General features: G+C 43.7%; 1 protein-coding gene across 3 annotated transcripts in view; it reads right to left on the bottom strand.

Annotated features, from left to right (window-relative positions):
- The window catches only part of prag1 (PEAK1 related, kinase-activating pseudokinase 1), a 29,599-nt gene that overhangs the window by 10,652 nt on the left and 3,947 nt on the right, over positions 1-15,000 (bottom strand). For all 3 annotated transcript variants that reach the window (XM_079585941.1, XM_079585942.1, XM_079585940.1), the window contains exons 2-3: positions 7,534-7,873; positions 2,615-4,014 (exon numbers count right to left, since the gene is read on the bottom strand). In XM_079585941.1, the coding sequence (XP_079442067.1) occupies positions 2,615-4,014; positions 7,534-7,770 (1,637 nt within the window). In that variant the 5' untranslated portion in view covers positions 7,771-7,873. The remainder of the gene's footprint in view (positions 1-2,614; positions 4,015-7,533; positions 7,874-15,000) is intronic.

Below are 15,000 nucleotides of genomic sequence, written 5' to 3'. Positions count from 1 at the left end.
ATCTTTATTCCAAAATAGTTTTGTATTATATTAAATCATAATTTTTTTAAAATATAATTTAATATTATATAAAATTTAATATTAAAACTCTAAACCACATTTGTGCTGGACAATGATTAATCTCATCCAAAATAAAAGTTTGTGTTTACATAATACATGTGTGTGTGTGTGTGTGTATTGTATAATTATTTTGTATATATAAATACACACATATGTATATATTTAATAAATAACTGCATGTACATACATATATTTATACATAACTTATATTATATATAAATATTTTATATAGAACACATTTTTCTTAAATATACTCATGCATGTGTGTTTATTTATATATACAAAATAATTATACACAGTACACACACACACACACACACACACACATGTATTAAGTAAAAACAAACTTTTATTTTGGAAAAATATTTAATGTAATACTAAAATGTATTGCATATAAATATGTATTACTAAATAAAACATTATAATTTTTTTTATTAATTTGTATTATTAAAATTATAGTTTATATATTAAAATTATTGAATTTTAATGATAAAATTGTATCTATTTTATTATTATATTCACAATTTTTTATATAATTCTAAAATACAATAAATCTATTCTAAAAAAAATTCAATACTAAATATTAAGAAAATTTTAAACATTTAAAATACAATATTTGCTACAACATTAAAACGACATATTACATACATTTATTTTTTAAATATAATTTTACTGTTAGCAGTGGTGATTTATAGACAACTTCTAAACAGTCACAGTTCATCACCGCACAAAAAAAAAAAAAAATTAAATGTAAAAATGTCATGAACTCGGAAACATGCGACCTTTAACCCATCCATGCCATCATTCAGTCACTTTCAGTCTCAACACACACACACCTCAGAACCTGCCGAGTACGCTAACCCGCTAGCTCTTGCTGTGGATGGTAACACACACACACACACGCGTGTCTCGGGTCCGAGAGAAGCTCAGAGACATGCCGACCTCAGTGTGGTTTATTTACACACTCTCAGCCTGAAATGTTCCTGTGAGTCAGTCAAACACGAGCAGAGATGAACCACACACACGCTAGTGGAAATAGCTCAGCGATGTGGATCTCGAAAGGTGAAGCGGTTAACACGTATATTACAGGAGCGAGACCAAACCCATCCTAACAGAGCCAGCAGATCGAGTTCAGACACACACACACACACACACACACACACACACACACACACACGCACACGCACACGCACACACACACACGCGCACACACACGCGCACACGCGCACACACACACACACACACACACACACACACACACACTGTTCTTAAGCATGGTTATAAATGAGTGGCTGTATTCGGATCTGATGAATGATAAACTCACAGAAAACAAACAATGAGAAGAACCGAGAGACCGGCACTGAAGCTCACGAGACTCCACAAGCAACTAGATCCTGACTGAAATTATTCATCTAAATAAAGCTCAAGCAATCACATCAGCTTACGACGTTACAGATCAGCTACGGGCTAACACAAGATAACAAAGCCAAAGACACAGTCTGTGAGGAGACCAGCACAGAACTCACACTGGCCTCAATGAGCAATACTCAGAGCCTTTAAACGTGTTCAAATAAACTGGTAAGACAAAAAAAATAAAAAAAATAATTAGCTATTGGAAAATTCCCAATTCCAACTCTTGAAGTCGAAATGAGGAGTTTGTGAAGATCTAGTGTTTGTTGTCAGAAAGAATCGTAAAGAACACCAGATTAAAAGCATCATTACTCCAGTCTTCAGTGTCACATGATCTCCAGAACTCAGTGTAATATGAGGATCTGATGCTCAAGACACAGTTATGATTATTATCAGTGTTGAACACAGTTATTCAGGATTCTCAGATGAATATAAAGTTCAAACTAACAGCATTTATTTGAAACAGAATCTTTTGTAACATTATAAATGTCTTTACTGTCACTTTTGATCAATTTAATTCATCCTTGATGTATAATAATAAAAAAATATTAATAATAAAAAAATGTATTACCGACCCCAAACTTTTGAACGGTAGTGTTTAATGTTACAAAAGCTTATATTTCTGATAAATGCTGTTATTTTGAACTTTCTATTCATCAAAGAATCCTGAAATAAACATCTAAATAACCGTTTTCAACACTGATAATAATCATAACTGTGTCTTGAGCATCAGATCATCATATTACACTGATTTCTGGAGGATCATGTGACACTGAAGACTGGAGTAATGATGATAAACTCAGCTTTGATCACAGGAGTAAATTACACTTTACTGTATATTCACATAGAGAACTGATGATCTACATAATAATAATATCTCACAGTGTTACTGTATTTCTGATCATATAATGCAGTGTTGGAGAGCAGAAGAGACTTATTTTAAAAACATTCCTGATCCTAATCGTTTGAACGGTAGTGTGTATGGCAAGAGAAAGCACTGCAGATGTTACGGGGAAAACAAATAAACAGTGTATGGTCCACACAACTCTCCAACACTAGCGTATCAGAAGCTGTAAAGAAACTTTCCGATCTAATCAAAGGTTAAAGGTCAGTAAACACAGCAGAACGAGGATGTGATTCTCACCGGTGGTGTTTCTTGGGCGGCGGTGGCGGCGGGACGGGGTCTCGGCCGGCGCTGGGTCCGCTGGGTCCGCTGGTCTGGTTGAGAGGAGCTCTGGTGCCGGCGCTGGGTCCGCTGGGTCCGCTGGTCTGGTTGAGAGGAGCTCTGGTGCCCGCGCTGGTCTCCTCTGGGACACTGGGAGTCTGACTGGTGCTTTTGTTGCCGGTGCCTGGCGTCGCACTGCTCTCGCTCTTCCATTCTCTGGACACAAACCCCCGAACAGCGGCACCATTGATGGACTCAGCCGGACGGGTACACGAGCCCGACCCCTCCGACTCCCCCTCCTCCTCCACCTCGTCGATACAGCCCTCCAGACTCCGGCGCTTACGGCCCGAGCGAGCCGGAGCCGTGGAGTCCACTCGGGAAGGAACGGGAGCGGTCTCTGTAGGAGGAAGAGCCACGGTGAAGCTCACCTCGGGGAGCGGTAGGGAAAGACTGGAGGTGCCGAGTCTGGGAGGACGGGAGTTGGTCTTGGGAGGAACCGGGGGGCTAGATTGAGGCTTGGGTTGGGAAGCGCCAGGAGTTCCTTCGGCTGCATCGGGCCACGTGAACGCCGGGCGTGACGAGTCGTTGGGCGCCGGCGGGCTGACGTGCGTCCACTGAGTGCTGACCGCAGAGTCCGGGCTGCTCAGGTAAAAGGTCCGGTTGTTCTCTTCGGTGTGCGCGGCTACGACTGTGATGGTCGCTCTTTGAGCGTCGCTAGCGTTGAGCTCCGCTTCAGACTCCTTCCCGTCGCACGGCGTTCGTCTTTTCCTCTTCGTGCTCTCAGCGTAGATCGGCTCGCTGTCCTCGAGCCCGTTCGGCGGCGCGCTGGAGTTCTGAGGTCCCGGGAGTGAATCCGTGCTGCTCCGATTGGAGCACGAGTCCGACAAGCTTTCATGGAAGGAGTCTGGAGTCATTGGCGTACTCGGCGTCCCATTGGTTGTATTTGGCGTACTCGGCACACCATTAACCGCACTCCCTGCTGCGGATCGGGCTTGCCTTTCCTCTACGGATACTCTGAGCGGACTCGTAACTCCATCACTGCTTCCATTGGTTCTTTGAGTCACGATGTGAAGACGGGAGTCTGCATTGGCGAAAGTGCTCGTGACCGCGTTGGTCGTCTGTCTATAGGGGCCGTCGTTCCCGTTCTCTCTCAGACTCTGGGAAACGCAGCCGTCTTCCTGACTCACGAATACACTGCTGATAATCATGCAGTCTTTGGGATATCCAGTGGGGGAACGGACGCCTGGGGGGAACTTCTTCCCGGAGATGCCGTTCTGTATGATGGTTTCCCTCAGAGATCGGTTACATCCGTTGCTGTCGATGTACAGAGGAGCCAAATCCAGAGCTTTCTTCAGTCCAGCGGACGTCTTCTGGTTGTTCTGAGGCACAGAAGCAATGATGAGTGCGGGAAGAATTCAAACACAGGAATCTTTTATCACATTTAGTTTCCAAATGCACTCAAGGTACAGGCTTTATGAGTTCATGCTTTCCCTGGGATTTAACTCTTGAGCGACACACACGGGTCCACAGAGGACAGAGATGTCAGAGTCAAAAACAAATTGAAGCTTGGGAGCACAGACTTAAGTTTGGTTTTCTTTTTTAAAGAAGTAAATAAAGTTTGAAAAGTAAAAGAAGTTTATGAAATTGATTTATGAACAATATTTTATAATATATATATATTTTATGAAACATGGTGAACTCTAAAACTGCTAGAAAATAAATCTAAACAAGTGGTGTTGCAAATTTGAGGTTGATATCTAAAAAAAAAGAGCTTTCTGAGATTTCACCCATTAGATGCCACACACACACACACACACACACACACACACACACACACACACACACACACACACACACACACACACACACACACACACACACACACACACACACACACACACACACACACACACACACACACACACACACACACACAATACTCTAATTGGCTTTATAACATGCAGAAGCAGAAAACAGGGAAAAAAGCGAGTATTTGCCAAACCTGAGAAAATGGCACTGGTAAAAATTTTTTTTTTAACATTTTGAAGCATTTCCAACAGAATGAAGGCCTTTGAGCAAAGATTGCATCAGTTTATAGTTAAATGGCACTGGGATCAAAAATTGCATTTTTGTTTTGAAGGTCCTGAGTGTATGAACTATTTAGTGTTACTAGCAGTGTTGGGGAAAGTTACTTATAAAAGTATTGCATTACAATATTGCGTTACTCCATTAAAAAGTAACCAATTGCATTACTTAGTTACTTTTTTAGAAAAGTAATGCGCTACGTTACTTTTTTTCCCACCTGGGCTGGGCTTGTTTTTTTATAACACAAAAGTTGTATTTTTGGGCAAATATAAAGACCGTTTCACAGCAAAAGTGAAATAATAATCCTCCGGCTGAAGGACATGTGTACAGTAGAGGAAAGCAAACCTTTCTATCTATCTACAGTCACTTCTGCTTATTAAACTGAATCATCGAAGCTCAGAAGCAAGTACACTGGTCAACAAAGTGAGATTAAATGCATAAAAATGTATGTTTTATTTATCATATTTAGTTAATGGAGGTTTGCATAGTATTCTGATTCTGCATTCACTGATTTTATTCATTTTGAGGAATATTTAATATTTTTGTGTGCAAGTGAGATGAGTAAATGCTCAGATTTACACACACACACGTCTCAACATGAGGACAGGAGAGCTGTCAGTCAAATAAATGGGAAATCAAACTTATTTGAAAAAGTAACTCAGATATTTTGTTGAAAGTTTTAAAAGTAATGCGTTACTTTACTAGTAACTTGAAAAAGTAATCTGATTACATAACTCGAGTTACTTGTAATGCATTTCCCCAACACTGGTTACTAGTGCAAAATAGATTTTTTTTTAAGGAAATGCGGTGAAATAGACAAATTCCAATAAGAATACACACCTGTGCCAAAATGTATGCAGTTGGCATTAACAGCGGTGAAATTATATTAAAAAACGGAGACACGAACATGTCCATAAGGTTGCACAAGGGTTAAAACCATGACTTTTGTTTCGTCATGTAGCTTTGAGCTACATATAACCATAACCATCTAATATCAGCTTATTATAAAAACATGTGAATCAATAAATAATTGCCAATAAAAAATCCACACTGAGATCATGACAAAGCATAAACAAACACCTGGCAAAGTTTGACAGGCATGTCTAGGCAATGTCTTGACATCTATTCACCCAAGAACAGACGCCTTTCTGTGACTAACTGTGTGTGTGTGTGTGTGTGTGTGTGTGTGTGTGTGTGTGTGTGTGTCCGCTATTGAAAGGAATCAATGCCCTTGGCGGTGATATAATTATCTTTGTTTAAACAGTCTGAATGTGTTCATATCAATGCCTTCCTGTGGAGCAGACATAAAACTGCACGGCTGTTATCTGGCGCTTACAAAGACATTCCAGACTCCGCCCGTGTAGTGGAGGATGTGCTGAAGCCCCGCCCCCTGACCTCACGTAACAAGAGTTAACCCTCTGCTGCTCCTCAGTCATTGGGTTTTTAACTTAATCAGAATGGTGTAAAACTTGGTAAAGGTTTTGGCACTTGCTGTGTAAACACAAAAAAGGTTTAATGGTCCTGAGAACAATAGTCACACTCGTGTTTCTCGAGATCACACACAGAGTTTCCTCTAGTGGAAGTGTTTGGTACTGCAGCCGGACAACACTAACATCTCTCTGATCTTGTTTCCTCTCTTCAGGTCTCCTTACACAGAGCGACCAGGTGTCTGTAATTTGACTAATTAACTGCTGTTAAAAATGAACTTGAGGCGTTGTTTGTTACACACACCCTGACAAATTCAGTCTGTGATTTAAAGCATTCAAGATTTACCACAAGATGGAAACTTCATTTTCAGGTTTATGCTCAAAAAGTGATTACATTTATTATAAATACAGTGTAAATGTAATTTAGTGGCATAAATCGAACTACAATATAGTACATTCATTTAATTTAAATAGTAATTTCTGACCGACAGGTGAAGAGCACCAGAGGGAATTCATCCACTCAGTGCAACTCGGGGTAATGCAGTGCAACTCAGTGTAGTTTGGTGCAACTCGGGGTAACGCGGGGTAACGCAGTGTAGTTCAGTGCAACTCGGTGCTATTCAGTGTAACGCAGAGTAACTCGGTGCGACGCGGGGCGACTCAGTGTAAATCAGTGCAACTCAGGGTAACGCAGTGTAACTCAGTGTAAATCAGGGTAAATCAGGGTAACTCAGTGAAACTCAGGGTAAATCAGTGCAACTTGTGCAACTTAGTGCAACTCAGTGCTATTCAGTGTAACGCAGAGTAACTCGGTGCGACGCAGAGTAACTCGGTGCGACGCAGAGTAACTCGGTGCGACGCAGAGTAACTCGGTGTGAATCAGTGGTAACTCAGTGCTATTCAGTGCGACGCAGAGTAACTCGGTGCGACGCGGGGCGACTCAGTGTAAATCAGTGTAACTCAGGGTAACTCAGTGAAACTCAGTGTAACACAAAGTAAATCAGTGCAACTCGTGCAACTTAGTGCAACTCAGTGCTATTCAGTGTAATGAAGAGTAATGCGGTGCAACTCGGTGCTATTCAGTGTAACGCAGAGTAACTCGGTGCGAATCGGTGCAACTCAGGGTAACTCAAAGTAAATCAGTGCAACGCAGTGTAACGCGGGGCGACTCAGGGTAAATCAGTGCAACTCGTGCAACCCAGTGCTATTCAGTGTAACGCAGAGTAATGCGGTGCAACCCAGTGTTATTCAGTGTAACGCAGAGTAACTCGGTGTGACGCGGGGCGGCTCAGTGTAACTCAAAGTAAATCAGTGTAACTCAGTGTAACTCAGTGTAACTCAGTGTAACTCAGTGTATCTCAGTGTAACTCAGTGTAACTCAGTCACCTGTTCTGTGTTCATGTTGATGTCCGCGGTGACGTCGATGTTCATCATGGTGGGTCTGACAGCGATGGTGGGTTTGCTATACGGCGAGAGCGACGTCACCCCATCCTCGTCGTCCCCGGTCACGCTCGCTCGGGCTCGCTCTGGTCCCGTCTGCCGGTGGGCGCTGCGAGGATGGAAGCAGTTCTTACACGAGCCGGGTTTCCACACGTGTTCTGCAAACTCTCCACACGCAGACATCTTCACACACACACCTGGAGATCGCGTCTGATCGGAACCGGCCGCGACGGGTCGCTCATAGTCTGAGGAACAGACCCGCTCAGGACACCAGCAGCCTCCAAACCTGGACACACACCAGATAAAACGGTAACACTTTATTTTACAGTCAGGTCAGCTTTATTTATGCAGCACAGAGTGTTTCACAGCAGCTTTACAGAGAGAACAGGAGAATAATGTGTTTCCAGAGGAGAAGAGCGCCACAGTCCGGCTGAAGTAAGTTCAGTGATGCTCATTTCTGAATTACACAATTCCCCATGGTAAGTGCACACTGATGGCCTAAGCTCGCGCGAACTCATCCGGGAGTGTTGAGTTTTCACTTATTCCCAATGTGTAAGCCTTCTATCTTGACACACGACTCGCTTCATTGTTCAGGCCAATCAAAGGCATACGTTGAGCTGTACAGCCAATCACACGCGTTTAAAAATGCAACGTCCAATCGAAGGCGGTTAGATTAGTTTCCGGGGAAGAAATCCGGTGTAAACAGATCAGATGGACGTGGTTGTGTACAAGAGATCAAAACGATATAAATACTGTTGGTTTTATCACACAAACCGCTTGTTTCGTGTCTTAGGCCATCAGTGTGCACTTACGATGGGGAATTGTGTAATGTGGACTTTTCTCTGCATGCTTTTGGAGACAGTGCCTATAGACCTGCATTATATGACTGACAGACAAGAACGGCTTGACCTAAAAATATCAACATTGAAACTCCTGCGGAGAAAAAGACACCGACATCTTGATGCACTTCAGGAAGATAAAACACACCAACATTTAATTTCAAAGTGAACTATCCCTTTAAGACCTCATTATACTTCTCATTATTAATTTCCCACGTCTAGTGTGTGTGTGTGTGTGTGTGTGTGTGTGTGTTCAACATGGTTCATAAAAAGATCATATGACAGATTAAAATGTTATCTGATCTAATCCAAAAATATACAAGACAAACTAAAATATTTTTCCAATAAAATACAATTATTAACTTTTTTTATATATAAAAGAATGGCTTTCTTTAAATTATTAATTATTTTAATACAACTAACACACTGCAAAAAAACAGCATATTTCAAAACATGACAACAATTCCTGAACACTGACTCTCAGTGTGTATTCACCTGTTCTCATGGTTTCTCATTAGAATTCATAAAAGTATAGAATATAATATAGTTCTAATAGAGGCTCATAGTAACGCAGTGTGACAACATGCCCCGCGTGAGCAACTGGGCTTTAAACCCGGCGAGTGTGTTCTGCTAGTTAGCGAAGCATTAAAGATTATATCTGATATAAGATTCAAATAATATCAGATTTGTCTAATTTTAAATAAACACAAATAACAGAGATGAGAAATTAACATAACGTTAGCTCCGGTGTAATACATGTTCAGTGATTCCTCTCTATAGTGTTGATATGGCAACTAAACACACACGTGCCGTCATGCTGGTGTGTGTGGAAGTATTTAACAAGTTTGTGCTCGCTCTCCTCTACTCGGATATAGCTCTAGTCTACGGACTTCTTAAACTCTTAGTAATGACATAACAGCAAACTATTTAAATTATTATATCAAATTATATACTATATACAGTCACACCTAATGTATTCAGACTCCTTCATTTCTCACATTATCAGTTTATTCACTATAGTTTATAAAGTGGTGATAAAATATGAGCAGAACTCAGTTGATATTTGACAGGTTTTGTCCATCCTTCTGTTAGACTCTCACACACACACACACACACACACACACACTCACACACACACACACAGTTGATATTTGACAGGTTTTGTCCATCCTTCTGTTTGACTGTCTCACACACACACACACACCCACACACACACACACACACAGTTGATATTTGACAGGTTTTGTCCATCCTTCTGTTACACTGTCTCACACACACACACACACACACACACACACACACACACACACACAGTTGATATTTGACAGGTTTTGTCCGTCCTTCTGTTACACTGTCTCACACACACACACACACACACACACACACACACACACACACACACACACACACAGTTGATATTTGACAGGTTTTGTCCATCCTTCTGTTACACTGTCTCTCTCACACACACACACACACACACACACACACACACACACACACACACAGTTGATATTTGACAGGTTTTGTCCATCCTTCTGTTACACTGTCTCACACACACACACACACACACACACACACACACACACACACACACACACACACACACACACACACACACACACAGTTGATATTTGACAGGTTTTGTCCATCCTTCTGTTACACTGTCTCTCTCTCACACACACACACACACACACACACACACACAGTTGATATTTGACAGGTTTTGTCCATCCTTCTGTTACACTGTCTCTCTCTCACACACACACACACACACACACACACACACACTTGATATTTGACAGGTTTTGTCCATCCTTCTGTTACACTGTCTCTCACACACACACACACACACACACACACACACACACACACACACACACACACACACACACACACACACACACAACACACACACACACACACAGTTGATATTTGACAGGTTTTGTCCATCCTTCTGTTACACTGTCTCACACACACACACACACACACACACACACACACACACACACACACAGTTGATATTTGACAGGTTTTGTCCATCCTTCTGTTACACTGTCTCTCTCACACACACACACACACACACACACACACACACACACACACACACAGTTGATATTTGACAGGTTTTGTCCGTCCTTCTGTTAGACTGTCTCACACACACACACACACACACACACACACACACACACACACACACACACACACACACACACACACACACACAGTTGATATTTGACAGGTTTTGTCCGTCCTTCTGTTAGACTGTCTCACACACACACACACACACACACACACACACACAGTTGATATTTGACAGGTTTTGTCCGTCCTTCTGTTAGACTGTCTCTCACACACACACACACACACACACACACACACACACACACACACACACACACACACACACACACACAGTCAGAATATCTGTCAGCTGGTAAATTTAACTACACAATTAGATAATACCAGTTTAGCTCAACCAGTGACCAAGCAATGCTTCATGTGTTCAGTGTGTGTGTGTGTGTTCAGTGTGTGTGTGTGTTCAGTGTGTGTGTGTGTGTAGCAGTTACACACACACACTTCAGCAGAACATGACCAGCTCAACGTGACCCGAGTTCTGCTCCCAAATTGTTATAAATGTTACTGGTAGTCTCTGTATGAGGAATATCTGGGTATAATGTGTCAGTGAACTACAGCGTCCTGCACACACTAGTGAAGAATATAACAATGATATCTGGTGTCTGAATAATTTTTGGTTTGACTGTGTGTGTGTGTGTGTGTGTAGTGAATATTGTCATGTGATTAGCTGGTGTGCCAGTCTTTAAAGGCGCTGCTCCGGGTCTGACCCGACAGACACACACTGAAGGTCAGTAGATCGCTGACCTCGTCTCGAGCGCCGTGTTCCCGGGACACTAGCGGCTCTGCGCTCTGTATCCGCCTCTGGAACGTCAGGAATGCGAGGAGAGATTCGCACCGCGGTGAGCTTTACACCACAACAACGTCACCGCGTCTCATCACACACCTGACACCACGCTAGTGCGGACACACACACACACACACACACACACACACACACAGTTGTGTTTGCACCGTCTTCCCACATTTTTACAGAGGCCACATTACTCTGATGTTGTGTTTAGTCTCGACTAGAACTTGAATGTTGATTATTCTCCTCATATTCTCCAGTGTTGCGGCTCCTCTCTTCCCAGTCTGTCAGTAACGCTCTGTTCACTTCCTGTCTCTATGAAGCCCCTCCTTCTGAAAAGCACACTGTGTTCTGATTGGTCGGCTGGAGCAGTGTGTTGTGATTGGTCGAGCGCTTCGAGTGTGTTTGGGAAATGTCCCGTCCCTTACCATAACCGCCAGTTTAACACACTACTGACTAACTCAACCAGGCCCCGCCCCTTTATTCTGCGCATTAATTATTATAATGAGGAATATTGTGCCGTGTTCCCGGGAGAAACTCGAGACTACAGCGGAGGCGCTTCAGGAGTTCAGGAACACTGATATAGAGAAGAACTGGAGCTTTACATGATCAACACTACACACACTACACACAGATCAACACCACACACACACTACACACAGATCAACACTACACACACACTACACACACTACACACAGATCAACACCACACACACACTACACACACTACACACAGATCAACACCACACACACACTACACACACTACACACAGATCAACACCACACACACTACACACAGATCAACACCACACACACACTACACACACTACACACAGATCAACACCACACACACACTACACACAGATCAACACTACACACACACTACACACACTACACACAGATCAACACCACACACACACTACACACACTACACACAGATCAACACCACACACACTACACACAGATCAACACCACACACACACTACACACACTACACACAGATCAACACCACACACACACTACACACAGATCAACACCACACACACACTACACACACTACACACAGATCAACACCACACACACTAGACACACTACACACAGATCAACACCACACACACTACACACTGAGGAGAGATGAGAGCAGGACAGATCCTCATGGAAACCGTGACTCTTAAGGAATCATCTTTACGGCCGACTATCTCCATTATTCCCAGAGGAACATGAATCGTTCCCAGAGTGAGTGAAACATGGAGACGCTCAAGTTTGAGTGTGAGATCAGGCGCACGGTGGTATTTTAAACCGGTCACACATCACTTCCTGTTTCAACCAGCGCCGTCTTTAAATACTCCCAGTTCTGCGGCTGCGAGTAGAGTCGCCGTGCGGAGCGCGATTACAGACGCGTGTGTGTTTAGAGACGCGTGTGTGTTTAGAGACGCGACTGTAGAAACTGATGAGCTGATTTCTTAATCAAAAGCAGACAGCACTGAAACCATTCTCGTGTTACACTGATTTGCACCGTTAAAGAGTTGCATGGCCCATACTGTAAAGTCGTGATTTTAACGGTAAAAGACGGTGGAAAACTGTTAATTGGTTAACAGAAAGTTTCACAAATGAGGCTTAAAAATCTGGTTTAATCTAAACCCTGTCTGTGAAACCAGGCCTGAAATATCTAAATAAAAAGAGGATCAAATGTTGCTTAGTTTTACATCGGCAGCAAAAACATATCAGGATATTCCACATATCAGCCATAAATACTCCAGGCGATCCCGCATCAGCTCCTGATGTTCAACTAGCAGAAGTTCAGCGACACGCCGAGCCCGGGAAAGAGTCGGCGCAGGCGCAGGGTTAGCTCAGGGTTAGCTCAGGGTTAGCTCAGGGTTAGCTCAGGTTTAGCTCAGGGTTAGCTCAGGGTTAGCTCAGGGTTAGCTCAGGGTTAGCTCAGGGTTAGCTCAGGGTTTGCTCAGGGTTTGCTCAGGGTTTGCTCAGCGTTTGCTCAGCGTTTGCTCAGCGTTAGCTCAGGGTTTGCTCAGGGTTAGCTCAGCGTTTGCTCAGGGTTAGCTCAGGGTTAGCTCAGGGTTTGCTCAGCGTTTGCTCAGGGTTTACTCAGCGTTTGCTCAGGGTTAGCTCAGTGTTTGCTCAGGGTTAGCTCAGGGTTAGCTCAGCGTTTGCTCAGGGTTAGCTCAGGGTTTGCTCAGGGTTAGCTCAGGGTTTGCTCAGGGTTTGCTCAGGGTTAGCTCAGGGTTTGCTCAGGGTTAGCTCAGGGTTTGCTCAGGGTTTGCTCAGGGTTAGCTCAGGGTTTGCTCAGGGTTAGCTCAGGGTTTGCTCAGGGTTTGCTCAGGGTTAGCTCAGGGTTTGCTCAGGGTTTGCTCAGGGTTTGCTCAGGGTTTGCTCAGGGTTTGCTCAGCGTTTGCTCAGCGTTTGCTCAGCGTTTGCTCAGCGTTAGCTCAGGGTTTGCTCAGGGTTAGCTCAGCGTTTGCTCAGGGTTAGCTCAGGGTTAGCTCAGGGTTTGCTCAGCGTTTGCTCAGGGTTAGCTCAGGGTTAGCTCAGCGTTTGCTCAGGGTTAGCTCAGTGTTTGCTCAGGGTTAGCTCAGGGTTAGCTCAGGGTTAGCTCAGCGTTTGCTCAGGGTTAGCTCAGGGTTTGCTCAGGGTTAGCTCAGGGTTAGCTCAGGGTTAGCTCAGGGTTTGCTCAGGGTTTGCTCAGGGTTTGCTCAGGTTAGCTCAGGGTTTGCTCAGGTTAGCTCAGCGTTTGCTCAGGTTAGCTCAGCGTTTGCTCAGGGTTTGCTCAGCGTTTGCTCAGCATTTGCTCAGGGTTTGCTCAGGGTTAGCTCAGGGTTAGCTCAGGGTTAGCTCAGCGTTTGCTCAGCGTTTGCTCAGGTTAGCTCAGCGTTAGCTCAGGGTTAGCTCAGGGTTTGCTCAGGGTTTGCTCAGGTTAGCTCAGCGTTTGCTCAGGTTAGCTCAGGTTAGCTCAGGTTAGCTCAGGGTTAGCTCAGCGTTTGCTCAGGGTTTGCTCAGGGTTTGCTCAGGTTAGCTCATCGTTTGCTCAGGGTTAGCTCAGGGTTTGCTCAGGGTTAGCTCAGGGTTTGCTCAGGTTAGCTCAGCGTTTGCTCAGGGTTAGCTCAGCGTTTGCTCAGCGTTTGCTCAGCGTTTGCTCAGCGTTTGCTCAGCGTTTGCTCAGGGTTAGCTCAGCGTTTGCTCAGCGTTTGCTCAGGGCAGGTCGAGTGTCGAGGGGAATGTGGGTCGAGTCGCGCCGTTAGACTCGCTGGCAACAAGTTTGACAAGTCAAAACCCAAGACACAACAGGAGCAGCAGAAGCTCTTTGTTCCCACAGCAGCTGAAAACACTTGAACAATGAATGTTTTGGCCTTCAGTCGCTGTGCAGGGGGAAGGGTGAAGACGACGAGCACTTCAAACTCTTCCTGAGTGTCAAACACACCTGCACACACACTCACACTCCCTCAGACACGGCGAATCAAACCAGACAAATGCTTCCAGAAACATTTAAAGAGTTCAACATAACTCAACATGGTGATTTTTGACATCAGAACTCTTCCAGAGTTCATTTACCATCAGTTTAAAGTTATACAGTAAGTGTTGTGAAGATGTGGTGGTATAAACAAAACAAAACAAAACAAAACAAAAAAAGAGCAGAAT

Source organism: Phoxinus phoxinus, assembly GCF_949152265.1.
Source record: "Phoxinus phoxinus genome assembly, chromosome: 17".
Lineage (NCBI taxonomy): Eukaryota > Metazoa > Chordata > Actinopteri > Cypriniformes > Leuciscidae > Phoxinus > Phoxinus phoxinus.
Note: the sequence above shows the minus strand (reverse complement) of the source record. Positions and strands in the feature narration are given on the sequence as shown.